General features: G+C 41.4%; 3 protein-coding genes across 4 annotated transcripts in view; 1 reads left to right on the top strand and 2 right to left on the bottom strand.

The window, feature by feature from the left end:
* llgl1 (LLGL scribble cell polarity complex component 1) overlaps positions 1-12,930 on the bottom strand; it is a 59,820-nt gene extending 46,890 nt beyond the window's left edge. The window contains exons 1-2 of one of the 2 annotated variants that reach the window (XM_050068306.1): positions 12,581-12,930; positions 7,886-7,983 (exon numbers count right to left, since the gene is read on the bottom strand). In XM_050068306.1, the coding sequence (XP_049924263.1) occupies positions 7,886-7,983; positions 12,581-12,661 (179 nt within the window). In that variant the 5' untranslated portion in view covers positions 12,662-12,930. The remainder of the gene's footprint in view (positions 1-7,885; positions 7,984-12,580) is intronic. The other variant, XM_050068305.1, reaches the window with a different exon arrangement.
* The window catches only part of syngr3a (synaptogyrin 3a), a 136,877-nt gene that overhangs the window by 14,317 nt on the left and 94,614 nt on the right, over positions 1-27,946 (top strand). The gene's annotated exons all lie outside the window — the stretch shown is intronic.
* Positions 17,451-27,946, bottom strand: part of myo15aa (myosin XVAa) — a 48,955-nt gene continuing 38,459 nt past the window's right edge. Inside the window, exons 45-65 of the mRNA XM_050070341.1 lie at positions 27,433-27,548; positions 27,133-27,251; positions 26,694-26,835; positions 25,580-25,691; positions 25,331-25,405; positions 24,672-24,892; positions 24,285-24,423; positions 23,313-23,374; positions 23,085-23,157; positions 22,817-22,890; positions 21,997-22,079; positions 21,778-21,908; positions 21,553-21,647; positions 20,586-20,663; positions 20,199-20,295; positions 19,928-20,088; positions 19,428-19,561; positions 18,699-18,832; positions 18,221-18,354; positions 17,705-17,845; positions 17,451-17,585 (exon numbers count right to left, since the gene is read on the bottom strand). Coding sequence (XP_049926298.1) covers positions 17,484-17,585; positions 17,705-17,845; positions 18,221-18,354; positions 18,699-18,832; positions 19,428-19,561; positions 19,928-20,088; positions 20,199-20,295; positions 20,586-20,663; positions 21,553-21,647; positions 21,778-21,908; positions 21,997-22,079; positions 22,817-22,890; positions 23,085-23,157; positions 23,313-23,374; positions 24,285-24,423; positions 24,672-24,892; positions 25,331-25,405; positions 25,580-25,691; positions 26,694-26,835; positions 27,133-27,251; positions 27,433-27,548 — 2,423 coding nt within the window. The 3' untranslated portion in view covers positions 17,451-17,483. The remainder of the gene's footprint in view (positions 17,586-17,704; positions 17,846-18,220; positions 18,355-18,698; positions 18,833-19,427; positions 19,562-19,927; positions 20,089-20,198; positions 20,296-20,585; positions 20,664-21,552; positions 21,648-21,777; positions 21,909-21,996; positions 22,080-22,816; positions 22,891-23,084; positions 23,158-23,312; positions 23,375-24,284; positions 24,424-24,671; positions 24,893-25,330; positions 25,406-25,579; positions 25,692-26,693; positions 26,836-27,132; positions 27,252-27,432; positions 27,549-27,946) is intronic.

Below are 27,946 nucleotides of genomic sequence, written 5' to 3'. Positions count from 1 at the left end.
TGCATTTCTACCAACAAACTCTGGTGTCTGACGTGCTGAGCTGCAGACTTTTAATGCCCTCAAGTCTGCAAGCACTCCTCATCCCCAGCAACTGCACTGGTCGTCTTGGAAACCAATTCAAAAGCTTCCTTTATTAAGACTAGACTCAGCAACAAAGCTCTTACTCACCCAATCCACACGCACACACACACACAGAGGGAGGGTTAACCCAGGGCAGCGCAACATGCATTCTTCGACAGGAGACAGACTCCTCAAGATCGCCCCACCACCCCCACACATGATCTTTCTCGACATACACACATATACAAAAAACTCCGCACCACATTGTCCCCCCTTCCCTCTGCTGAGCCCCAGTCTGTGGTCGAAGCAGAAACTCTCAGGGCGTAATATGACTCTGCCTTTATAAACACGCAGGGAGCAAGAGACCGAGAGAAAAGAGAAAAGAACAAGTGAGAAAGTCCAGCGAGATCCTGAAAGAGAGCACATGTGAACGAGAGGAGAGGAGGAACGATCGCGCCAGGACGGAGAACACAAGTTCAAACTCATTTGGCAGTTTTCAAATCTTTCTGTGCGACTGAGCAAATAAACTCTGCGTCTATTGGATCAAACTTTCTCTGCAGCTTTTTGTCTCTCACTACTCCTCAACACACACTGTACGCTGCTCAGGCGTCAGTGAGAATCAAACCACACATCTGGCACCAACGCTGGAAGTGTGTGTGTGTGTGTGTGTGTGTGTGTGTGTGTGTGTATTACAGTACTAGCAGGTATGCTGGCGAGCATGTCCAGGTCAAACTCAAGTCAGTGAGGCTGTGAGATTATCAGGGAATGCGAACACACACAAAAACATACGTAGTGAAAATGAAGGCTTCGTTTCAACTGAACCTGGTCCTCAGAACAACAAGTTTAAAGTTTGTTACAGTCTATTACCCACTGCAGCCCTGACGTTAGAGCTGAAAAGATCAGTCGATCAACAGGAAAACAATCTGTAACTAGTTTGATAATTAAATAATCATTTCAGCTATTTTTTTAAAGAAATATTTCCAGCAGAAACACCAGTAACACTCTGTGGTTGCTTCCCTTCAAATGTGAGGATCTGCTGCTTCTTTTAAAGTGAATATCTTTGGGTTTTGGACTGTTGTTCAAACAAGACAAGCAATTTGAAAGAGTAGCGTTGTGTGGTAAGAAATTGTAATGGGCTTTTCTGACCTTCTATAGACCTATGATTTATCTGCATGCATTCATCTGGTGTCAGAATAATCCCAAAAACTGATTCCCAGCTGAGAGACTTCACATGAACACCCCCTCAAGTCAGAAAAACAACTCAGAAAGCCTTCAAAAACGTTAGTACCTGCTGACCTTGACCTAATATATGCAGTAACCTTAGGAACAAGAGTAAATGTTTCATTCATAGTAAGAAACTTTTAGTTACTTCAGGTATTGCATATTATTTTTTTGCTGTTACTGAATATCTGAATGATCTGTGTGTTCATTTCATGATTTATTTGGCTCTGCCCACACAAATAGTTGGACTGAGACTGGACTGTTGCCAAGCAACACAACAATATCCCTGCACACTAGCTTGCTACTCTGTGTAATTCTGCATGCAACCATAGGCGAGCTACTTTGCATCATGTAGGTTACATCTGTGTTGGTATTTATTTTGTGACTAGTGAAATAACTCAGTTGACATGCCTTGGAGGCATAAGTATGATGCCAAGGAGTAAACAGCTTAGGGGCTGTACGCATGTTGTATTTGTTGCGCCCTCAAATTCATTGTTTTCAATGTAGATGCAAGGCAGGCAGGCTCAAACGGCAGAGCGATGCGCATTTTTCAGGGCACGACAACTGCGCACTGAGATAAACAGAGTACAACTTTTGAAACACAGCAGCATGCACCACATGTCATGTAACAAGGACCAACCCATCACAGCTGACAGATATCTTTCCCTTTATCCATAAATATTAGTTTGTGGTAAATATGGAGTAGAAGTTGTTGTAGGCCTACACACATGTAAACAGCGCCTGTAAGAAGATCAGCTCTGCACTCAGGATGTCAGGTAAATAGGCAATAATACGATGCTTGTTAAGGTTAATTAGCAACCTCAGACGCAACCTACCGCTGTGCTCTTAAAAGCTGGCACAGAAAAGGCACTAGAGTAGCACCTGATCTTGTGTTTTCGAGGCGGTTAAATCATGTGTACGGCCTCTTAATCAGTATGTTGCTTCGTCTTCTGATGTCACATGAACATGCCTGGAGATTTGCAGTGAGGGATCCAGGCTTCTTTCCTTCCCTTCATCCTTTACTGACGACCATTCATAATTTAACTCACGGGTTTGTTATGAGTTTGACTCTTAATGTCGGCTAATTAACGATTAACATAATGAACGGCTCAGATCGTCCGGAAAAGCAGAGTGAAAAATACCACAAAGACCAACCGTCACATCGCTAAACAACAACAGCAGCCGTGGAGGAGAAATTAATACTGAACCCAAACAGACGGGCGGGTCCGTCCTCTCTCCCTACGTCCTTCAGCCTTCCCTTCATCAAGAGCAGGGGTCCCATTTATAACCAATGCGTACCCACCCAACGAGGCCTGAGAGACACTTCCCACGCAAAAGTTGTGATCAATCAAAACAAACTTGAGGTGAGAAACTTTGACCCATGCTTACGAAACTTTGGAGACAGGAAACTGGCGACACAGATGGTGAGGCGAAGGCCTGATTGTAAGAATTGTCAAATATTTTTTGGCGTACGCCATATTTGGCTTTTGTCCGTACATACATTTTTAGTACGTATCCTACACATTGTTTTATAAATGAGTCCCCAAGTGTTCTACCTTGTGCCGACATTTTTTCTTCCATGGATACTCTATGTCGTAGCAACCAGATGCTACCAAAGCGTTTCATCTGAAAAAACACTACGCCCCTTATTGCGCCTCATTGCTCCTCTGTGTTCTGCACTTGTTTGGTATACACTGTGTCATCTTTGACATTTAAAAAGCAACAATATACTGATTAATAGCTTCACAATAAAGCTTTTACACAAAGCACTAAAATCAGGATGAATGAAGTAATTTGAAAAAACAACAAAAACAAAGGCGGTAATATCGTGCTGTTGATCCACCCTTAATCACCACAGGGGAAATTCCCTCACCAAAACAGCTCTGCTCAAACTGTTTGATCTGAATGACTTTAGAGGCCTGAAGAGGTGAAAATTATCCAGTATTTTTTAGAGCCTAAACCGCTCATCTGATGCAATGAATGTGTGAAACAAGATCCTCTTGTACTTTTTCTTTTGTTAACTTTCCAGATATTCTCTGCGGGCACACATGCAGACTTTCCAGAAATTCCAACGGCAGCTGGGACCTTGTTAAAAAGCAGGATGACTCGTCTGAGCTTTGCAGCATCGCTCATATTGTTAGAGTAGGTATAGCCGTGCAGTGGAGTTATTTTTCCTCCTCTTCCATCTCTTTTACACTCCCTTGTCTCCGCTGCCTCTGTTTATCTCCATCTCCCCCCTCCTCCATCTCTCCCACCCTCCATCCATCCATCTCCCTCTGGGGTGCAAGTGCCTGGTACCACCAGTCTCCCTCTCTTAAAGCTGCATCTCAAAGAGTTGATTCTCCAATCTGATGCATTAGCACATAACACACAACCACAGCAAGACTCCCTACACACATTGATAAATGCCTACTGATTAAATAGCCATACACAGTTGCTCTAAACATACATTAATATTCAAACACTGACAAGTTTGTCCGTAAATCCTGTTACATGCTCTCCACTCCAGCTTGTCCACACCAATGAAAACGCGAGACAAACATGAAACATGTGAGGCAAGCATGCAAAACAAACACTTAACATGTGCTCTAAAACATCGTCATTATCTGAAAGACAATGGTGCTTGAGAGGGAAAGGAAGAAGAGGGAAACTCAACTCTAAACAAACAACAACAAAGCAGCAGACTGACGTCCGCCTGCGATTAACTAAACAACCGTCATGGTGATCATGACAGAGCTGGCAGCCGTGGAGAGATAAGCGAGATCAACAACATGTCACAGAGTCGTGTCATGTGGACAGTGCATGAGCATCCGAGCTGCTGGAATTTCTGACACAACTGACACGCTAAGCCAAATTATGGTTCTGCTGCAATGCATCTCACGAGCCAAACCGACACTCATTTCCAGTCCAGCTTTACTCAATCTTCCATCTTCTTCTGTGTTGCTCAAACAGTCAAACGGCCGGGGTTGGGGGGTTAGATTCCCGCTGACCGCGAGCTCAGAAATGCATTTATGGTATTCTGGGTCTGAAAACATCTGCCAAACAGCGTATGTAATGATGTTGTTGTTGTTTTGTTTCTCGGCCTTGGTCTCATTTTCATAGCTTTGGCTAACAGTCCTATTGACTAGGATAACATTATACTCACATTTTACTCACTCAAGTTGATCACAGTAATATGGAGGCAGCACACCAGGGCAGGGATACAAGCAGTCAGATGATCTAACAGGTGGTAAACAAACCCTCATTTCTGACCTGTGTGTTCACACTACTTCAGTACGCATTGTGAGTCAGTGTTTGGGTAATCATTTTAGATTCTGCCTTCACTTTCTTTTTGGAATAAGTAAAACTGAGTTTGCACCCTGCCAGACTCCTCCTTCTAGAAATTACCCGAAATCCCCAGACATTAGACATTCAGCTAGTCAGAGAAATGTTACTGTAATCCAAAAGAATAATGGCGACAACTTTCAAAATGAGGCCCAGATTGTAAAAAAAAAAATTGAATAAACTTTCCTCTAATACTGTTAGTTTAAGAGGGGATAAAGTCCTTCGTAAGATATGGCCAGAACTTTAGTTTGTAATGTTCAAAAAATGAACTAACACTATGAACAGAGTGGAGAGACATAACAGTTTTGACTCTATTTACATCTATGTATTGAGTTGCAGAGATATCTACTGAATTTAGCATGCTAACCAGCTAGCCCCGGCTGATCCCGTCTTGTAATACCCTTTGTACCTCGGGACGTTATTGTGAGTCACTAGGTACATTTACATGCACACCAATCTTCCATTATTATTCCGAATTTGATGCGGGTCATGTAAACAGCATATTCAGTTTGGATATTACAGTATAGGACTTTTTCCTGAATGACGCATTTTCTGATTTAGTCATCTGGGATGTGCCGGTTTTAGGAGCAGTGTTTGGACATGTATACAAGGCATTCAGAATATGGGTCTCAAATGGGTCAGACTGCATTTTCATCTCTGTACGTTATCATGGTTACGTCAAACATAGTCTCTATACAGACTCTACATTCAGTGAATGTAGAGTCTGTAGGCAAACCCCGGAGATCTTGCCTCCGGAAGAAGAGCGGAAGAGCCCTGGTTTCCGGTTGTAGGCTGTTTGTAGTCCGCATGACCGCATGGTTAAACGGTCCGTGCGGTGAAATAACGAGGCGGAACATAATTGGCGTCACTGCAAACTCTGAATCCATCGCAATGGTTCAGCATATTTACTTATATATAAACGGAAGTCGGAAACGGAAATTCTGAGTTCTTGTGAGGGTCAAAGGATAGAGGGATGTCGTATGCTGTAAAGCTCTCTGAGGCTCACTGTGATTTGTAACACTGGACTTTACAGATCGAATTGATATTGAAATTGAATTGAAGTTAATATTTGTACAGCCCTTTGAGGCATGCTTTATGATTAGGCTACAATGAACTTTAACTTGACTCATCTGTACAGCACTTTGAGTTCCCTTTAGGTATGAAATGTGCTATATAAATGCCTTTCCCTTCCCTTGCCATATTGTGATGTGATAAACGACATTGGAGTATGCACGGCTGCATATCAAGGGAAATATTAGTGGAAAATTCATTTTAATTAGCCATGTAAACAGCTCAGTAGGAATACTGTTTTTTTGGGAATAAACGCAATATTTTGTGAATGTTAACATATTCAGTCCAACATGAGCGGACGAAGAAGCAGAGCTACAGCCCGCGGCTCGCAGCAAAGTAAACACAAAGGCTACACTACTACATTTTCATTTTAAATCATAACTTTTTATAACACTTGGCAGGCGACCATCATCAACATCCCAACCACCTGCTCCTGGCAAGCGGCAAAGAGAAGAAGTGATATAAAAAGAAGCAAAGCAAGTGTAAACATTGGTGTGGCTTCCACAGCTGGCGAGTAAAGAGACAAGGTTTGATGCTGAACTCGCTGTGTTTGTTTTAGACAGGTACGTAACATCTAATGTTGGGATTTAGCAAAATGCATCTTCTGTGCAACTAATGATGAGACAACCTGTGCCAAAAAACTTTACAGATGGCGTCCATATACGGTTTTGTAGATGGTGTTCTCTTGCTAAAACTGAGCTAAGCTACAGGCCAACGCCACACATGAAGATTATAAGATAGCAGTGTTTCTTGTCCTGCTGTTAGTAGTTGGCTTTATTTTTAATAACTGATAATTATGAAGCTCAGCGTAAGTTCAATCAGGAAGACTTTCTTTATGCTGTATCTATTCTCAATTCTCTCTCAAATCAACTCCCATCAATCAGCTGACTACGGGTGTTCCCTCTCCCAGTTTTATCCAATCAAACTTTGCCATGATCTCCTTCAGTCATTCATGTTGCTGCTGCCAAACTTTAACTCTGTTCTCCTCTCTGCTGCTGTCAGCTGTCATCTTAGGCAGAATCGTCACCCCCTTCTCCTCCAGTCACCTTATCCAGAGCCCACAACCAGCTCATCAAATGCCCACTCCTCTTTACATCCAGATCACCTCCCTCTTCATCTCACCACCACCAGTGTCTAGACTCCTTAGGGGGGTCCCTAATCTACTACATCTTTACCACCCTCCTGGAATAGATGACATCATGATGGGGTCTAATCACATGATAAATGTTCTTTTCATCTCTCCTGATGGAAGTAAATTTAGAGCACCAGTAAAATGCTTCCCCCCATTTCCTTCGAGCATGTGGCCTGGCACCTCACGTTGCATCTTTAAGTGGTGCAGACAGTGCAACTTCCCTCGGAGACAGACAGCACACACAGCAATACCCTGCTCTGCTAAACCGGTGTTATATAAACAGCTCTGCTGCAGATATATCTGATCAGTATTTCCTCATCATTTATAGCACTGTGAGAGCAAGAAAACCAACAGCAGTGTAAGAAATAGCAGCACAGACCATAACTTACACTCAAATAGCCACAAAAAGCTAAAAATACTGTGGATCCTCTATGTAGACATGGGGTTGTTCAAATGACAGTAGTTTAAAGAATCAGGAGGACAACTCCTACAACTGCAAGACATAAAATCTTACACTAAACAACACGACATTTAAAAGCGTGGCAGATGAAACGCTGACTTCAGTTACCCTCAAATGTAGAGCGGAAGACAGCTCAGCAGCTGCACTACAGAGCTGATGTACAGATAAACAGAGCAGCACTTCAAAGATGACAAAACTGACAAAACTGGAAGAAAAACAGTCTCTGTACTCTACCAGTCGCTGATCAGGGGCTTTCTTAGATAGTGTTTTGTCCTGTTAGTCGTAGTCGGCTGGCTTTTGGGACGTATATTCAGCTGTGACGATAGAACCTAAAAATAACACATCATCACTATACATTTGTACATTTATTTTTACAAATTAAATGAGCTTGTGGACATGTGGACTGGCTGATTGAGCTGCAGTATTCTTAGCTTTAATTATATGGAAATTCAGACAATTTACTGATTTAAAAATGACCATATTAGTTCACTTGGCTCAGTAAAAGATTCATAAATCTGACAATTTCGAAAATTGAGTTTATCACCCAGCCTTACTGTGACTGAATGTCCCCAAAAAGCTTCTGTTAGATGCATGACCTCAATAATAATGAAGGATACACTTTAATGGCTCCTGACTTTGTCCCGATGGCCATAAGTTTCAGCTTGGGGTCAAAGGCCAAAGCACTGGGCTGATGAGGGAACCCATGCTCCACAGTCTAAAAGAGAAACACAGAACAGACATTAACAGATGACAGACAAAAGAAGACAATAAAAACACTCAGACTTAATTATTTTTGCTTCTTTTTAAACACCCTGCTGTCTGTGAGCGTGCATGCATGTGTTTGCCTGTTAGACTGTGCAGTCAGTGCGGCGTCAAAAAGGGAGGGCTCCCTTAATAAAGTTAGAGGAAAGTTCTTAAAAAAGCACTGAGGGCAGCAGCGCTGCTTTATTACGATGCTTTGCAGACTTTGTTAAATGGGATTAACATAAATTCACAGTTTTTCCTTCTGCCCGTGTCAGGAGAGGGCGAGACAGCTGGGAAAGCATTTAGATCCACAGAGAAACAACTAACAGAAACTGTAGAACGATACCTTAACTAACTTTAAAAGAGGTTCAGGTCAGGACTCCTGAGCGGCTCCGTGTCCAAAAACATTTGGAAATGAGGTCTTTAGCGTGGAAATCAGATATGAGGTAAAACATTAACTCTTTGTTTCTTTAAATTGCCGCTCTGATCACACAAACACACGCAGACAGAGAGACATCAAAGTAACGCTCCTGTTGAGAGACCACCTCTGTGATAGTTGTGGCAGCTGGTGCCAAACCTTAAAGTGTGTGTGTGAATGTGTGTGTGTTGTCACGGCACAACAAACAGTTCAAGAACTTTAGACCCGATGCACCATTCAACCAATCTGAGTTTACTCATATTCTCTGAATGTACATCCATGTGGCACTGCAGCGATTAGTTAGCAAAAGAAAATTAATCGCCAGCTACTTTGATAGTCAAATAATGTTTTCAGTGATTTTTTCCAAGCAAAAATGCCACAGATTTGCTTGTTCCAGTTCCTGAAATGTGATAAAAAATCTGCAGTTTTTGTCATGTATGATAGTAAATGAACAGTGTTTGGGTTTTGGTCTGTTTGTCTGACAAAATAAGCAATACTGATATTTTACTATGAGCTCTGGGAGGCTCTGATGGGCAGACTAAACCTACACATAATCCAGAAAATAAGTCACAGATGGAAGAAGAATGGAAGTAACTGTTAGCTGCAGCCCAACTTTAAGGTCTATAAAACCCCGTTTCCACCGAGCAGTACGGCACAGTTCAGTTTGGTACGCTTTTTTCCTGTTTCCACTGTGAAAAGTTGTGGATGGTACCAATAGAGCCGTTCTGTGCCGTCTCCATTTTTGGTCCCCCCTCTGTTGGGGTACATAGCACACAGATCTGGTACTAAAAGGTGGAGCTGTGAACACTGCAGTCTGTTGATTGGTCACTCTGCTCAGAGATGTGGCTGGTTTATAACCACTGTGTGACAACAACCCAACCCACATGAAAGGCTAATGTTTGGGGTAGAAACGCTAGGGTCTAGGTACCATGTCTGAAGGGTTACTTTTGGTCCAAAGGCACCATACCATGAGTATATAGGTGATATACTGTAGGTGGTGGTGGAAATGGGGCTTAAGTCTGCACTAGTGTTGTCATGATACTGGAATTTCTAACTTCGATACAATGCCTTGAAAAATATTGATATTTGATAACATTTTTGATACCGCAGGGAAAAATTTAGGGATGGACATCTAACTTTTTTCCTTGGTCAGTAGCAGAGAACAGCAGAATACATAACCATTACTAATCAATATTGTGGATAATGAGTATTGGAGCAGTTTCAATTATTCAGAGTACATCTGTATCGATATATTAATGTTTTGACAACACTAGTTTGCAGCCACCCTGAGAAGATCTGATTCTGTTGTCACCAACTTCTATTAGTGTCGTCTCTCACCACTTTATCACCTCTCTCTGCAGCAAGACATCCCAATGTGAGGCAACTTTTCAGAAAAAAACACACACACACACACACACACACACACACACACACACACACACACACACACACACACACACACGTTTACATCCAGGCTGCACAATGAAATACAATTAACTTAATCTGGAATCGGTAACTTTCCATGCAAATTTGCCATTTGCGATGTCAAACAACTGAAATCATGGAAAGCCCACTGATGGTTCAAACGATCTGACACAACACTCGGGAAATGTCTTTCCTGGCATTTATGCGACTGTGATGTCTCATTATGACACATAATGAGACATAACACTCATGCTACTCAGAGAACAGGGGTTATGCAAGTAACCTCAAGTTCTGAATGCCTCACTGGCACTGTTACCAAGAACAAGTGTAACCCTAAAAGATGATTAACATTTGTCAGGAGCTCTTTCTCACAGAACAATTTATTCATCAAAGAAATAATAGATTCATTCGATAAGATACTGACGCATTCAAACTTTGTACTCAACCACATCAAGTTTTATGTTTCAACGAGTCATAACATCAAGCCTTCACAAGGGACAATGGCACACCCAGAACTTTTTCATAGGTGTGACCAGATAGGGCCACTAAAAATCTTGTAGTGACACACCAAAACCAAAAGTCATTCCTGAATTTCAAGAATTCTATTGTGCTATAAGCTAGTTGAAAACTATATAGTTATGAGAGTTAAGGAGTCGCATACTGATTTACTTTGTGTTCTCATTTTACAGTTAATGTTAGCAATTAACTGATATGGTATGAACCAATACTAGTACAGTTAACATTTTGAGTTCGTCAACAATCCTGTTTTAATGTGTTCTGTAGATGTAGACATACTAGGTGATTCCTCGCTAGTTGTCTTTTTCCTTAAAACGACATGCAACGAAAACGAAATGCATTGATTGAGAGGGAGAAACATTTATTGGGAACAAGTCTACTCAAATAAAAACAAATAATTTCAGTAATAATAAAAAAGGGAGACACAGAGGTCTTCGATAAGTTTTGCGTATTTCTGGGAGGAGATGGCTGTGGCACCCCCTGGCTACCCCTTGGGGCCACAACTGGTCAGGATTTTTGTCTGGATTTTTGTTTGTTTGGGGTTTTTTTGTTTTGTTTTTGGGGTGATGTTTTGGCCTTTGGACCTTCTCCAAGAGAAGGTTGATCTTGAAGAAAGCCCAAAGGCCAAAACGTCATCAAAATAAAAAAAATGCATATAGAGCCAGAGTGCGAGACACTTGTTTTCTACAATCAGGTCTGCTGCCAGTGATCAGCACCTCATAATAATTCTTGGCGTGCATTACTTGTATGTTTTATATATTGTTTTGGGTCTAACATGATTGTTTTAAAGAGAGACACCCTGCAGTTCCTCTTGTGATGTTGTGTCTACATGTGTCCTTATCCAAACAGCACGTCAAACAAACACAATTTGAGTCCTGGAAGCGCTCTGGCCCACACATTTTTTCAGTTTTATCAAGACTCAGGCTGTAGATTTGGGCCACAAAGCAAGGTGATAAAGAAAAATCAGTTTTATATGATTTAGAAATAACAATCAATGACTGATATTTAGTTTGCTAATCACTTTGCCAACATCATGTAGCACTAAATTTTCTTCAAATATATGCCATACATTCCTAATTCATCTTGTTGAGTGGGGTTTATTTTGTCCTATCACCCCACTGTTCATGATAAATTAAAGCTTTCAACATCCAAAACTTTGGACAGCCCCTCTCTGGCACACCCTGCTCTGCTTTTTGAGTGACACACACTGTGCAGACCACCAGCGGCCTCACCTAACCTGAGTTCAAGGCCACAGCAATGCCAGAGCGGGTTATCTTTGCACTGTAGTCTAAATATAAAGTGCAGACCCTGTTGGTAAGGTGCAGGTCATCCAAAAAGATTACGTGCAGTTGATTTGCACAATTATCAAACAGTCCACGGACTTCAACCTACTTTTAGGCTCCCACCACTTTAGCAACAGTGGCCGGGGTGACAATTGGCAGCTTACTGGAAGTGGAGCTGCTAAATACATCCTGGCACCAACTGGTGAGGAGGAGAGGAGGGCTGATAACTCCTCAGGAAGCTGAGGTTTACTGTACACAAACTGGTGTAGGTCCATATGGATGTGATGCCAGGGTAGCATGAAATCTGACACTCTTGGTTTCACCCACAGACCCTCAAACACTGAAACAAGAAGAGCGCTGCAAAACAACGCTGCGAGCTTTGTGTTGTGGTGAAGGGGCAGAAGAGTTAACCCTGTCACCACGCTGACAGCCATCTTGATCAATATCTGAATGAAATATGGGTCACAGCACTCAAGAGAGGCATCAAACTGCTGCAGCACAACTCTAATCTTGTTATAGTGCAGCCTGATAATCCCTATCACTGAGATAATCAGCTGTTGGTGGTTAATTACAGCGATGTTAGGACTGCACAGATAAGTTTCCCCAGTTCTTGGTGCTTTGAACGCGGGCCTCGTTTGGGTGAGAGCCAATTAACACGCCGTGAAAACAACTGAAACCCCCTGAACACACACACACACACACACACACATCAACAAAGAGTCCAGGCTGCACTGAAACCATCAGCAGCAGTTTACAGCTAATTTCTGCTCCTAGCTGGAGACAGAGGCAGAGAGGGGGGAATGCTGCAGAGTGCTCGGATCAACCCTGGTCCCGTGTGGAGATAGGTAGTTTAGGGGAGCAGCAGAAGAGGAGAGAAGAGGAGGAAACCCTCACTCCCTCCCCTCTCCTCCGTCCCGTTACTTTACCTTGTTGAAGGCGAAGAGCTCCTGTTTTATCTTCTCCCTCTGCGGGTCGGTGCCCTGCCGACGAAACCTAAACTTCATCATCTTGAAGCCGGGCGGAGGGCGGGCGGGACTGCGGGGGGACGGAGAGGAAAACACGGAGATAACAACCCCGGGGTTCTTGGCACGGCGGCGGGCGGGCGGTGCGGCGCAGTCGGACGATGCTAAGCTAGCTAACCGACTAGCCCATACAGGCTGAAAGCGGGGCTGCGACGCTGTTCCTGCTGCTGCGGGCTGCGGCTCTCCTCCCTCCTTCTCCCTCCTGGTGCTGTTTAGGTCGCGGTGGGTTTGACCACAGCCCCCTCCTCTTCCCGGTTCACACGGACCCCGTTGTTGTTGACCAATGAGGGCGAAGAAATCTGCGAGCAATTACCCAGAAACGCCCACACAGCCAAGTACTCTGGAGGGGCGTGCTCGGTTTGTAGCACAGCAAGCACCGGATACACGTCCCACATACATCAGTCACTACAAGGCGTTAAACGGTCGGTACGTTATGTAAAATTCAACTATCAAACAGTAAATAGCGAGTAATGTTTAAAAACAATGCAACTGAACTTGTTAACCTTTCATAGTGAGGGATGTTCATATTTTAAGACTCTAATTAACCTTTTAAATGATGTTCTATGGAAGCTCATTGCTGCCACTGAAAGAAAAAATAATTATGTGATGAAACAGTTAAAATTCTGAAAAAAATAAATTGTGAGATAAAAAGTCAAAATGTTAATATAAAAAGTCCTAATTGTTATAATAATAAAAAAAGTTTAAATTTTGGGATAAAATGATGAGATAAAAATTAATTCAAAATTATTAGATAAAAAGTCGTAATTATGGGATAAAAGTTATAATTATGAGATAAAAGGTCAAAATTATAGGATAAAAACAAAATGAGATAAAGTCATAATTATGAGATAAAAAATCATAATTATGAGTTAAAAAAGTCAAAATTATGAGATAAAAAAGTTGAAATTATGAGATAAATCGAAATTATGAGATAAAAGGTCAAAATTATGAGATAAATAAGTCAAAATTATGAGATCTAAATAGCCAAAATTATGAGATAAAGTCATAATTATTGATTTAAATAGTCGAAATTATGAGATAAAAGGTCAAAATTATGTGATAGAAGTCGAAATTATGAGATAAAAGGTCAAAATTATGAGATAAAGTCATAATTATTGATTTAAAAAGTCGAAATTATTAGATTAAAAAGTCATAATTATGAGATAAAATAGTCAAAATTATGAGATAAAAGGTCAAATTGTGAGATACAAAGTCATAGTTATGAGATTAAAGGTCAAAATTATGAGATACAAAGTGAAATTATAGGTTAAAAAAGTTGAAATTATTAGGGGAAAAAACCCAGAGTACAATTATGTTATGAACCCCAAAATGAGCATAATACAGGACCTTTAAATTATTTTTTACATTAGGCAGAATTCAGAAAACTAAGAGTGTTGCATTATCTTTCAAAATATTTTCCAAAAAAATGCCAAAACTGTTGAAAATGACCATTGATGTGATCTATCTGAAAACCCCTGGCTTTCACCCCTGTTATTTCAAGTATTTATTTGTTTAGGTATTCATCTATTTTTTGAGTTCTGAGTTTAAAATCTGAATCCTGACTTTTCACTCAGAACTCAAAAAACTTTTCACATGTGGCCCTGATCCTCCTCCCTATTTTTCCTTATATTTTATTTGTGTTACTTATTTATGTATTTATTCATTTACTCTATTTCCCATTCTGTTTTTATGTGGCTGTATCTTGTTTGCACCTCATGTTTCATTATGTTGTTTTGCACCAGGACCAGGTAAACACAATTTTGTTCCCCTGTTTACTGCACTGTATCTCTAATCTCTTACTTTCTCTGATGCCTTTGAAATTATACTTGTTTTAAACTTCATATGTGCATGATGTTACTAAAGGTCTCTTTTTCAAATGAACCAAATTCACACACCAGAGTCATTTATGCTACAAACTTTAATGTACATTATTCACGTGCATTAGTTATGTACAACAGCTATTTACATAAAAATATATAGGCTATACATTGTATAAATAATCATTTCCATTAGTGCAAAGAGCTTAGTGATGTGGCTTATAACCATGCGCCAAAATATGCTTCCACAAATATGTTTCCACCCGTTGTGCCTTTCCTTTGATTTCATAACAGGGAAGAAAATAAAGAAAAATAATTTAATTTGTGGCCTGTTTTTGTGGCTGCCTTCTCTTGTTTTTGGTTTAATTTCATCTTAATAAAATAAAAAAAATAGAGCATTTTATGGGCTCACAAATAGTTTAGGTATGCTACTCTTGCATGTAGGTTCAAGTCATGAAGTAATGAATAATGATGTATTTTGTCAAACCACAATCATCTAATAGTGTTTAAGGGAAGATATGGTGATACTTAAGTTTGCTTAATATTCATTTCAGTTTCACACATTTGAGCTTCCAGGAACAGAGCCAACCACAGCAGGGGTTCCTACCCTTGTTCAAGGACCACATTTATATTCAGTGTTGCCCTAGAATCAACGTAAATCAAATCATACAGTTCTTCTGAAGTGGGCAAGTTAAAGTAAATTAAAGAGGTAGTATCCATTAGAGTCCCGGCACGAAAAGGCAATCATGGCAGACAAGATCTGAAACTGTTTTGGCTAAAAATGTCAAAGAAAAACATGAATGGGTTCAGTGTGAGAGGACGTTTATCAAGTCTGACTCTCAGTTTCTACACTCCTTACACTGCGTCAGAGACACATGAATGCATTAAACTCAGTGGTGTGAGTGTTTTGAAGTATGTGCAGGGTAGCTGCACTGACTTAGTGGATGTACGTGTCATGCACACAGAAAGATAACTATATATGCCTTTTCCTACTTTATGTTGAAGCCGTAGGTGTAATTGTTTAAATCTTTTTTTTTCTAAGCAAAATGCCCCCAAATTAAATTGTTCCTGCTTCTCATATGTGAACATTCCCTGGGTTTCCTACTCTTCTGTGATAATAAACTGAAAACATTTGGGGTTTAGACTGCTGGTTGAATAAAACAAGCCATTTAAACATGATATTTTTGGCTGTGGGAAATTGTGATAGTCATCTTATAACTATTCTCTGAAATTATACCAAATCATGACGATTATCTTTAGTTGCAGCCTTGATATGTTCCTGGATCAACTTCCCACATTCCGTCCCTGGACCAACATTGCAGTCAACTAATCACAGCCTTCTGACATCATCAGTGTGCTGCTCTGGCAGTTAATTTAAAATTCCCTGTGTCTCAATTCAGGGGCCGCAGCCTTTGAAGTTCATATTTATAGACCGACTGCATCACATTGGCGCAACCAAGGCTATCCCATTTTGAAGACTCCTTCAAATGTGGGCAGGAAATGCAGTCTTCTTTCCCAGAATTTAAAGTATGTAAGGGATGAATCCTTCATGGCCCAATTTATCCTAAGATACACTGCAAGCCAGCCACGATTAGGTTGTTTTCAGTATGGCGCCTGATAACCACCGGCAGCAATGGCGGCAGATTACACCTTTTAAATGTAAGTACTGGGTTTCAACTCACTCGAATAGCTAACAATATAAATGTTATAAAACACAAAAGGCCTTTAAACCTAAAATTATATATCAAATGGCAGTGTCGCCAGTGGTGAATCATTTCCTAAAGTATTAAATAAAATTTAAAAATAAAATAATGTCGGGGTCCATGATTTAGGGCTAACTAACTTGCTAGCTCACTCCTTGTGTCGTCAATTGCAGCTGGTTGCTAAGTAACGGGAACGCCAACGGGTCAGGGTGAAAACAACTGGTGATGCAACCAGGAAATCCTCCACAGACCAGATCATACCATTTTGGAGACTGTTCAGTTTGGTTGATGCAGTCTTCAAAGGACATGGCCAACATAAACCGCGACGGCCGCATCCTTCAAAAGCTGCAGCCCCTGAATTGAGACACAGCTTTTGTGATTGTTCAGAGCTAAGCTAGTTTTCCACAATTGGAGGAAGTAAAATTTAACAAAATCCTCAGAAACAGTAAACAAAATCCTTTTAAACTACTTAGCGAGTTAGCTTGCTAACTAGGTTGGCTATGCTAACAAGTAAAAGTGCCAATAGACTTGAATATTAGCGAGTTAGCTTGCTAACTAGGTAAGCTATGCTAACAAGTAAGCTTGCTACTAAGCTAGAATATTGTTCACTTAGATTAAAAGTAAGGATAATATCAGTTTGCAGCTGCAATGGAAACATTTCACTCCTTTTTTCATGCCCATTCAAACTGTTTTTTCATAATATTGTAGTGCTCGTGTTGATCCAGGACCATCACTGCTACATTATTGTTGACATTAACAAATTATCCAGTGTTTTGAAAAAAAAAAAAATGAAATAAAAATAAAACAAAATTTTTTTAATGAGCTATAAAAAAGAAGGGAAAATGTGTTAATCGCAGGTAAGTTAAAAAAAAAGATATTATCCTTAACATTTGTTTAACGATAATCTAGTCTACTAGTTAGCAAGCTAACTCGCTAACCCTGCAGCAGCTTGTGCGGATTTTATTCAGTGTTCCACATTCAATTTGGAAAACTAGCTTAGCTTAGGAAGCACAAAAGATTTTTGAAAGAAGTACAGCTGATGATGTCAGAGGGCTGTGATTGGTTGATCGCAGCGTTTGTCCAGTCCTACTCAGCAAAATCACGTTGTGTGATTGAATATACCTGTTTTTCAAACTGTTACAACATCTTCAACTATTACACATTCATCAGATTACAGAAACATTACCTTTACATATCAAAATATTCTATTTTAATATAGAGGTAGATGCAGTACATTTATGAGGCATACAGTGTGATTTATCTGTGAGTGCAGGTGGTTGTTGTGTGTTATAGCAGGGTGATTTCACTCGGTGGCAAAGTGAGTCTCTTTTCTCTGACTGACAACATGTTCTCCATGTGCATGGCGATGACTCGGCACAGCTCCAGGCCCTGGAAAACACACATACACACACACACACACACAGCAAGGCATTTACATAAGGTGAGTCAAACAGACACAGAAAAGTTACATCCACAGTGTATGCTGTATCTGCACATCACACACAAACCTGCTCCAGCTGCAGCTGAGTGATGCGCTGGTTGAGCAGGTCTCCTATCATGATCTCCACATATGGATAACTGGAGCCTGAAGTCGGTCTCTGAGTGCGAGTCGACTGGACCTCCTTCAGAGGGAAACGCACCATGGCCTCCTAATTACACACACACACCAAATATATGTATGAATACACACATATATAGGCAAGGGGCACTTACAAACAAACTCTGACAGACAGATATGCTCAGATATTAAAAGTCAAAACTCATAAAATATAAGATTTAACAGATAGAAGAAGACAGCTAACACAATAACCAGCAGAGGGAGCCAAGTACTTTGTTTTGAAATCAACCCCTTTTTGCAGTAGTTTGCTTTTAATATAAATTTACCAAGACAATGTTACTGCTTCAAATTCATGCTGTCACACACACTCAGCTGCCTGCTGCCATATTTTACCAGCTGGTCCTTGAATGTAAAGCGTGCAACATTACACTCAGTGGATTTGTGCTTGAGTGGATGATTTGCATACATGAGTATCCTTGTTCAGAAAGTGCAGTCCATTCAGATTCACAGCCAGGATGCACGGTGCGTAGATGGAGGAGGAGCTACAGCTCTGGATGTAGAAGAAGGAGGAGCCGAACATGGGGAAGGCACTGACCAGACCTGGGGCAAATACACAGGAAGGGTCACTTTTAATATGGCAGCACATTCAAGCCAAGAGTCAGTGAATTAAACTAAGATCTACTTTGCAGCACTGTTAATAACTAAAAACAAGTATTCCGGATTAAAATGTGTGTCTTCTTGTCTGTAATTTCCTGCTGTAGATGTTTTTAAAGAAACACCCTTAAAGAGCTCTGTAAGTAGTTAATTGATTATGGGACTGATGACTATTATGAAACACTCTGTAAGTCACTTGCCTAAATACACACACACACACACACACACACACACACACACACACACACACACACACACACACACACATTAAGACAGAGCTGTGGTCTTACCAAGGAACTGTGCGCGAGCCTGGTGTGGGTTTAAGGGCTGAACCTGCTGCATGTGTTGAGTTGTCATATTCAGCCAATGCTGTGAACCCTGTTTGCTGTAGAACTGTGGGGGGACACACTCCTGCACCTCACGCCTAGAAACATGAACACACACACACACACACACACACACACACATACACACACAAAGCCTCAGAGGCAGTAGTAAGATATTATACATGTGCAAGTGTGTTTGCAGATTTGAGCTTATGCTGCACGTGAATGCACCTGAGAGTTCAGTCATGACCACTTTGGTCAAAGAAAACTTTATTTCCATTCGCAGTATTATATTTGGCGGTATGGCTTTGTTCTGGAGCGCACCTCCCTGCCCTTCCATGCGCCTACATGGAAAGCCTAAGGCAAGGAAAGCAGCAGCAGAGACCCCCCAGGAACAGAACAGAGCAGCATCAATGACAAACAGAAATGACATTGATAAGTCAGACACAACATGAAAAGGAGAAGCTGGGGTGGAGGTGGGTTGCAAAGAGGAAGAGGAAGCAGCAACAGTAGGCAGGCCAGAGCAGCTTAAATAGGGTGTCCTGAATAAGATTTGCCAATTGGTTGCATAGAAAGGAATCATGTGATCTATCAGCTGACTCCCTTTCATTAATCAGCTGATCCATCAGTTGATTGGGCTGTTTGAGATCAGCTGATGTAGCTGGTGTCTAAGTCTGTGTATACTGTATTTACATGGTGGGCAGGTAGATGGTGTCCTTGGCACGGTGCTGTAGGGCGGCCAGTCTGGCGATCTGCTGCAGATGCTGATCACTCGCCTTACCCTGAGGGACAACACTCAGCAAGGCCTTCAGGTAGTCTGGCAACACCTTGAAGAGGGACACAGAGAATAAAAGTTTGTTGGTGTTTATTTTACTGCATGTTCAAGTTTTAAAATCTTCCTCGTCAGACTGTGCTAGCTGAGGTGTATCTGCGCTCACACAAATGAAAAACCTACAAATAACGTCAAGTTGGTGGTCAAGCAAATCACACAGTAAAACAGCAAAGTCTGTTTTTTCCATGGCAAAGCAATTCTGCAGGGAGGACTATAGATGTCAAATCTACTGTTTCTTCCATGTGATAGTGTGAATTATAAAACGAGCCACACAAGAAGAATATGAGCCAAATTTCAGATTGGATTAGCTACAGTAGAAGCAGACGTGGGCTGTCTTTCATTTCATACAGTAGAACTGTACCTGGTTATAGTGCATGGTCACATAGAGTTCGTTGTCAAGTTTGAGAGCCAGGCTCCATATGACTCTCCTGAACCACAGACTGTAGTTGGCGTCCACTGGCTCCGCCTCTGTAGCGATGTCCAGGATGTACTCACGCTTGTTCAGGGGACGCACATTCTGACCTACACAGGAGCACACTTCAGTTATTATCTGTTTATCTAAAGTGTATTGCTGTACGTGAGTGTTTGCATTGTAGGTCTGTGCTATGACAAGCATGTTAGATCCTTGATACCTTTGTGTGTGACCAAAAAGATGGCATATTCGTCCAGTGCCTCCACCCTGTGTAGTCCCATCTCATAGCAAAGCTCCTCGATGACGTCCAAAGCAACCTGAAACACAGAAATCCACTTATAACAAGCAATGCTGCCACCATGTGGACCCACGGAGGCAGCATCTGTTTTTTTGGTCTGTATAAAAGCTCAGGTTCAGTCAGGTCTGTAAAGGCTACACACTAGCATAATGCTTCTCTTCAGAATGTTTTTAGGTAATGGAATATTATGCAGAATTTTCCTAGAATATAATGTAAAGACTCACAGAACAGTAATCCACCACCGTGCCACCAACTCCCATATAGTATAACTTTAATGTGCGTGCGTGCATACGTGTGTGTGCCACTCACAGAGCACGTCTTGATTTTCAAGTGCCTTTCGATCCCACCTGGCAGCAGGAACAGCTGTCTCTTGGAGCTCCGCCCAGCCTGCACACAAACAACCAATCACAGGAAATCGTTTTACAATTTAACACCAGTGTGGAGTATACAGCTGCTACTGAGGGCACCTGCTTAACAAACTCACACTTAGGCACGACAGATGCCTTAAGTAGAAAAGTATCAGTGCTGCTATGGCACTTTTAGAATCCAGCGTAAATATTCATGCCAAATTTATAACAACAAGAAAAGAAAAAGTTCCTTCAGTCATTGGCCGTGTGGTTTTCTTTTTGGTTTATTGCACACTTTACCATATGTAAGCCACATAAGAAGACTGCATGGTTGAATTAGGCTGTTCAGACTGCCAGCCCAGATCTGTTTTTGGCATTTACAGATTGTTTCCCAATTCATTTTAGGAAGTCTAGACAGCAAAACCCCGCAACCTGGATCCAGACCACTTTTGGAGGTAGTTTGAAATGTGAGTCTGATCAGATTTCTATAGATAGGTGTCAGTCCGGATGCTCTGGCAGCTCAGATTGGATTCCAAAGTGTCTTTTGCATCACTTGTGAACAACGATGTTCAATCCATAGTAAAAATGCTGAGCAGAATCCATGTCACTACTGCAGGGTGCTATGGAAGACAAAATGGAAAAAAGTGTCTGTCCACAACAGTCCGTGGACAGATGCCTAAGGAGGAGTTCTGCACCTCAACTTGACAGCGCATTTGTTTAGAGGGTGAAATGATGAATCTGTCATTGCCCATTCCTTACAGGAAACCCAAGTTGTTGCACCCATGTGCAAAGATGTTTGGGGTTAGGGATCGACCCCGAATGGTTCGGGTCAGGAAAGATCATTGGGCAAGAGATAAAACCTGAACAGATTGGGTTTCCAAAAGAATCAGTTAGTGAACAAATCTGATTTGCCTGCAGTAGAGACTTACCAGCATAGCTTTGAGTTCCATGCTGTTGGGATACTGTATGCGTCCGCCATATTGAAAAGTCCTCCTCAGGTTCTGCTCACATGCCTTGGCAATTCCTGTAGAGCAACAGTCAATGGCAACTAAGGATACCATCAGACTGGTAGTGAGTGATTTCAAGATGTGATATATTTGGTTGATGGTTTGTAGCATCTCTATCTAAAATGGATGGATGGGTGGATTTTCTACCTTGGTACTGCATCCCGGGGCTGTTACAGGCGTCCTGCAGGAACTTCAACAGAAATGGCTTCATCACATCAGAGCAGCGATAGAAAGCTGTCAGGATGTACAGCAGCCTCCATCCTCTCTGACAGCTGTCCCTACACAAACAAATATACACACAAGTGCAAATTAAAGCTCTGATTAAGTTGTGATTCAGACCATGATGTAAGTATAGAAGAGTCTTACGGTTTGGAGCTGGTGTTGGTGGTGACTTGCTTCATCACCTGGCAGTAGGCTTCATCTTTGATCAGACCATGGTCGCCACTTAACTACATATATGAGCACATGCATGAGGATTATGGTGTTCAAGTTTACTTAAATACATCATGTGTAAGTCAGTTTATCGTTTCATCATCTTAAAGGGGCAGTTCACCCCAAAATCAAAAACACATATTTTCCCTCTTACCTGTAGTGCTGTTTATGAATCTAGATTGTTTTGTTGTGAGTTTCTGTATGTCCGAGATATCGGCCGTAGAGATGTCTGCCTTTTCTTGAATATAATGGAACCAGATGGCACTCAGCTTGTGGTGCTCAAAGCACCAAAAATACATTTGAAAAACTCAACAGCACTGTCTCTTTCCAGAAATCATGACCCGATTACTCAAGATAATCCACAGACCTTGTTGTGAGCAGTTTCATGTATCACCACACAGAGGGAAGTGTTCACATACTTATGGATGAGAGGCTTGTGACAGCACGAGATGTAAACATTCGTGGTGTCCTCCTCGGCTGAGCTGTAACATTAGCTAGCTCAGTGGTGCTAGGTTAGCGGTGAGCTAGCAGTAAATGCATGCTTCCTTCTGTGCAGTGATTCGGTTGGCAGGTGTAGCTCAGTACACAGAAAATAGTTCCTACATGAAACAACAAGGTGTGTGAACAATCTTGCTGTTCTTAAATAGCGCTACAGGTAAGAGGAAGAATATGTATTTTTGATTTTGGGGTCAACTGTTCCTTTAGTATTCTATAAACCAGTCAAATATGTGAGTAAGTGTGTGTGTTTGTGTACCTTCAGTACCATGGTGACCAGGTCCTGTTCAGTCTGACCCTTCAGTGGAAAGTCTCCCATGAACTTCATGATGGCTGGATGAAAACAATCAGTCAACATGGAAACATCTTATTAAACAAAAGAACAGGGAAGTCTCCATTTCTTTTCCCTCCATCTTTAAGAATCTCAATTGGATCTTAAGGACCGTATTTAGCAAGCTAAGAATTCTTCTAATTTCTCTTCTACCCCTGATGTACATCCATCCCTCCTTTCCTTACTCTCTACTCACCTAAGAAGATGTCAGCAGCCACTCTGTTCATCCCACTGTCTGAGAAGTCGATCAGAGACTCCTGGATCGGAGACTGAAGAGACACAACACATGGACAGGACCAAGAGATATATTTGTGTAGCGGTTACAATACAACACACAATATGGCTGAAAATTAAGAAAACATATACAAGAATACAAAGACCTTTTTTGGACAATTATGCTTTGAAACAAGCTCAGCTGCTTTACCTTGGAGAATTTAACCATGTCAGCAGGGTCCCTGCCCTCCTTCCCCTTCTTGGCTTTCTGATCACTGTGGGCAGGATACAGACAGCAGTTACTAAGCATGTGTGTGTTTGTCCATTTGTCCATTGTGTTTACTGCAGAGAATATCAATCTGAGATGCAGACTTATTTGGAATCACAAAACAGCAACAGTTCCCACCCTCATCTCTTGTTTGGTACTTTTACAGAATGATCCATCATTTCATTTTTTACAGTGTAATTATAGAACACAAAAATATGGGGTGATTTTCATTTGAGATTAAGAAGAAGATCAAGAAGTCGATGGACAACAAGAACTAGAACAAGAGTAACAAGGAAAAGAAGAAGACAGAAAAGGAGAAGAAGGAAAAGAAAGAAAAGAAAGAGAGGAAGAAGAAAAGGGAGAAGAAGAAGAAAAAATGTAAAGAAGAAGGAGAAAACAAAGAACAAGAAGAACAAAAGGAAAAGTAGAAGAAAAAGAGGAAGACGATGGAGGAGGAGGAGAAGAAAAAAGATGGACAATAAGACAGAGAGGATAAAGAAGAACAAAAGGAAAAGTGAAAGAAGAACAAGAAGAAGAAAGGAAGAGGATGGAGGAGAAGAACAAGAACAAGAAGGAAAAGAAGAACAAAAGGAAAAGTAGAAGAAGAAGAGGGATGAGAAGAAGACATTTTTGAATTTTTAACACAACCTTTATCGGCACAAGAAAAAAAAAGAGATATCAACAGAAACTCCAGCAATCAACAATGAAGGAGAGGAGGAAGAGGAGGAAAAGAAAAAGGAGAAGAAGAGGAAGCTACACCCAGTATTCCAAATAAGTATTTTGTCTTAATATTTGTAGATATTGAAAACAAGAGAGCTGCAGACTCACAGTGAGGACATTATATGGACATCATGATGTCAGTGTGTGCGTGTGTGTGTGTGTGTGTGTGTGTGTGTGTGTGTGTGTGTGTGTGTGTGTGTGTGTCTGACCCTCTGTTCCTCTGAGCCTCTCTGAAGTACTTCTTGGCAAACTCAGCCATGTGGTACTGGCTGCCGTGCAGAGGCAGGTCGTCCAGTTCGACGCCCAGACTGTCCCCATACATCTCATTTACCACCTAATACACACACACAGAGCAATAAAAAGCTGAGCAGCAAAGATGTAATTATCTACAGAATATTTCCATTTTTGCTGAACCAAAATATTCCAACATACACTGAATAAACAGCAGCGTGAACCATAATGTAGGGGTTTATTAAAGCTGAAACGTAAAAGTTATTCTGGCTGTGAGCCTCCTGTTCAGACTGTATCTTCAAGCTGAAAATAAACACCATGCTTATTTTTTGGAAGGTAGAAAAATACAGCTGTAACGTGAGTCTTCACCTCCATGGACAGGTCGAGCTCATGGGCAGCGACTGCTGAGCCCATCGCCACGGCAACAGCAGCAGATGCAGCGACTCGCCCCTGTCTGTCTCGAGGCTCCACACGCTCAGCAGGGAGAACCAGGAAGTCCGGAGCAGCCACAGGACGGACGTACTCGCTGGGAAACGTTCCAGATTTTCCGTACACAGCCCCAAACCGCCAACCTGCACACACACACACCAGAGGATGTACAGAGAGGTTCGTATGCAAACACAGAATCTCATCAAGTGTTACAAACAAAAAACTGTCACATGCAAAACACAGAAAAAAGCCAAGGTGATGTCTTTAAATGTTTGGTTATGTCCAACACCAAAAGAAACAAAAAAAAACTTCTATTTTTTAAAAATATATTTTTATTATTTTTCATGAATTTATATATTTTTTTATTTTATTTGTCTTTTGTATGTTTGATTATTGATATCGTCAAGTATTGTTAATGTTTCTTGAAAATCTAACAAACAAAAAAAAAATAAAGAAAAAAGGCATAAATGTAGAAGTTAAGGCTCTACTGAAAAAACAAACAAACAAAGCCAAACCAAGCAGCAAAAAGAAAACAGCAAAGCACCACACAACAGATCCCACCGCCAGGCTCCCAAACCCACCAAACTCAGGAGTGTCTCTCTTTAGCTCCTCCAGAAGCATCACCTTCTTCCTCACTATGCAGCCGTAATGTTTGCCTGAGCACACACATACATATGCACACACACACATACACACAGCGGACAGACATGGCATGAAGCACAGAGAAGCAAAGACACACTGTACATGACTCACAGAAGCAGGAAGCAGCTCTACATATACATCACAGTGCTGGTTCTCAGTGTGGGAGTGTTTGTGAGTGTGTGTCTCACCGGCCTCCAGCCCGTCCATGTGCTGCACTCTGATTATGTCTCCTTTGTGGAAGCTGAGCAGAGACCTGTCCTCAGTGATGTAGTTCCTCACCGCCACCACGTACTCTGAGTCCTGACAGAGATATGACATGTTGACATGTGTCACAACCCAAGATTTGTGTCACCGATTCAGCATCTGACCAAATGTCTCCCCTTCTCTTCCTGAGACATGGTGTTGCGTAATGACCAGAAAAGTGTTTTATCAGAACTTAATGATGTCACAGTGAAGTTGACCTTTGAACATCTGGATATAAAATGTCATTACTTCATTATTTTATCCTATAAAATATTTGTGTTAAGTTTTGTCATAATTAGTGTATGAATTCTTGAGTTATAACCAAAAGCATGTTTCCTGAGGTCACAGTGACCTTGACCTTTGAAGTTCAACTACCAAATTCTAATCAGTTTATTCTTCAGTCCAAGTGGACGTTTTTGTCCAATTTGAAGAAATTTACTAAAGATGTTTTAGAGATATCGCGTTCACGAGAATGAGACTGAAGCAAGGCTACAGTGACCTTGACCTTTGATCACCAAAATCTAATCAGTTCATCCTTTCGTCCAAGTGAACGTTTTCGTCCAATCTGAAGAAATTCCCTCCGGGTGTCCTTGAGTTATTGTGTTAATAAGAATGAGACAGAAAAAGTCACAGTGACTTTAACCTTTGACCCACGAACACCAAAATCTATTTAGTTCATCACTGAGCTGAAATAGACGTTTTTGCCAAACTTGAATAAATTCCCGCAAGGAGTTTGTGAGATATTGCCTTCATGAGAACGAGACGAATGCAAGGTCACACTGATCTTGACCTTTGACCACCAGAATCTAATCAGTTCATTGTAAAGTCCAAGAGGATGTTCGTGCCAAATTTGGAAAAAATAATCCTCAAGGTATTCTTGAGATATTGTGTTCATAAGAATGGGACGGATGGATAGATGAACAGATGGATGGATGGACAACCTAAAAACATAATGCCTCCGGCTATGGCTATCGCCAGTGCAGGGACATAAAAATCATCCTCAAGAAAACCTACAAAACACTCACACACACACACACACTGACACAGACGCCCTCTGACCTTCTTGAGCTCTGTGAGGAAGTAGTCGATCATGTGTTTGACCTGCGGGGCCTTGGCTGAGAACAGGATCAGCTTCTCGTTGGTCAGGTTGAACTCCAGCATGTTCTTAGACGGAATGGACACAAACAGGATGTCCGAGTAGCTGCGCAGGAAGTGATATGCAGAGGCAGGAAGTCGACATGAAGTTAAAGAGAAGAGAGCCACGGGTCAGATCACTTGACAGACAATTGACAAAGGTCTCTTGACTTTTCCTGGTGTTTAATGTCAAGACTTCAAAAGGAGGGCAATCACATCTAGACAACTAACGGTACCTGATTTGACCTCTTTGGGGGTGTTTCGCTACTAAGACATGAAAGCTTTAAAAGGTTGAAATACTGATGACCTACGACTGACGTCACACACACTGTGTCCATGTGTTTGCACAGACCATGAGGCTCACCTGTAAGGCCTCAGCACTCTGAAGTAGTCCGGAGCAGCAGAACTACTCCTCACCATCTTCAGCAGCTTGATGCCCTTATGAGACACAGACAGTACCTGCACTCCTGTCCCCACACTGCCCTGGAACACACACACACACACACACACACACACACACACACACACACACACACACAAACACGTGAAACTGAATACAGGCACATATGGAAATGGCCAAGTTAAACCAAGTAAAGTATGAAATCTGTTTTGGGTTTATCATATTCAGAGGGAGAGTTGCTGCAGATTATAGGCAGGAACTCACAGAGGCTGGGAAGAGGCGGGAGAAGTAAATCTCCCATGAGTCTCTGGCCATGGCCACCACTTTCTTCTTCACGTTCTCATCATGCGTTCCTGACATCTGATCCACCTTGTTCTCAGCTGGCAAAGACACAAAGGAGTTTAACTTTTCACATTCAAAGTCTTCCACATACTGTAAATCAGTGGTTCCCCACGGGTGGGTCACGGGTCCATTCTGGATGGACGGATGGAAGTTTGTAAAAACACACTTTATTTTGGAGTACAGTGAATTTCTGGCACAAAGTTTTTATTTTGAATTGCCGTTTCCTGCTGTAGAGTGAGCTAATAACAGACAGCTACTTAAAGGTATAATATGTAGTTTTTCCACATAAAAATGTCTAAAAATGACTAAACCAATATTATATATTTTGTTTAGTTGTGTACTTTGATTATCAGAAATGTTTCCAACAATTTTTCAAACCCAGATAAATATGAAATATTAATAAAAGTTACGGACCGTGTCATTAGGTCGCATGTCA

The sequence above is a fragment of the Epinephelus moara genome, chromosome 18, assembly GCF_006386435.1.
Source record: "Epinephelus moara isolate mb chromosome 18, YSFRI_EMoa_1.0, whole genome shotgun sequence".
Classification (NCBI taxonomy): Eukaryota; Metazoa; Chordata; class Actinopteri; order Perciformes; family Serranidae; genus Epinephelus; species Epinephelus moara.
This window is presented reverse-complemented; position numbering and strand designations above follow the sequence as displayed.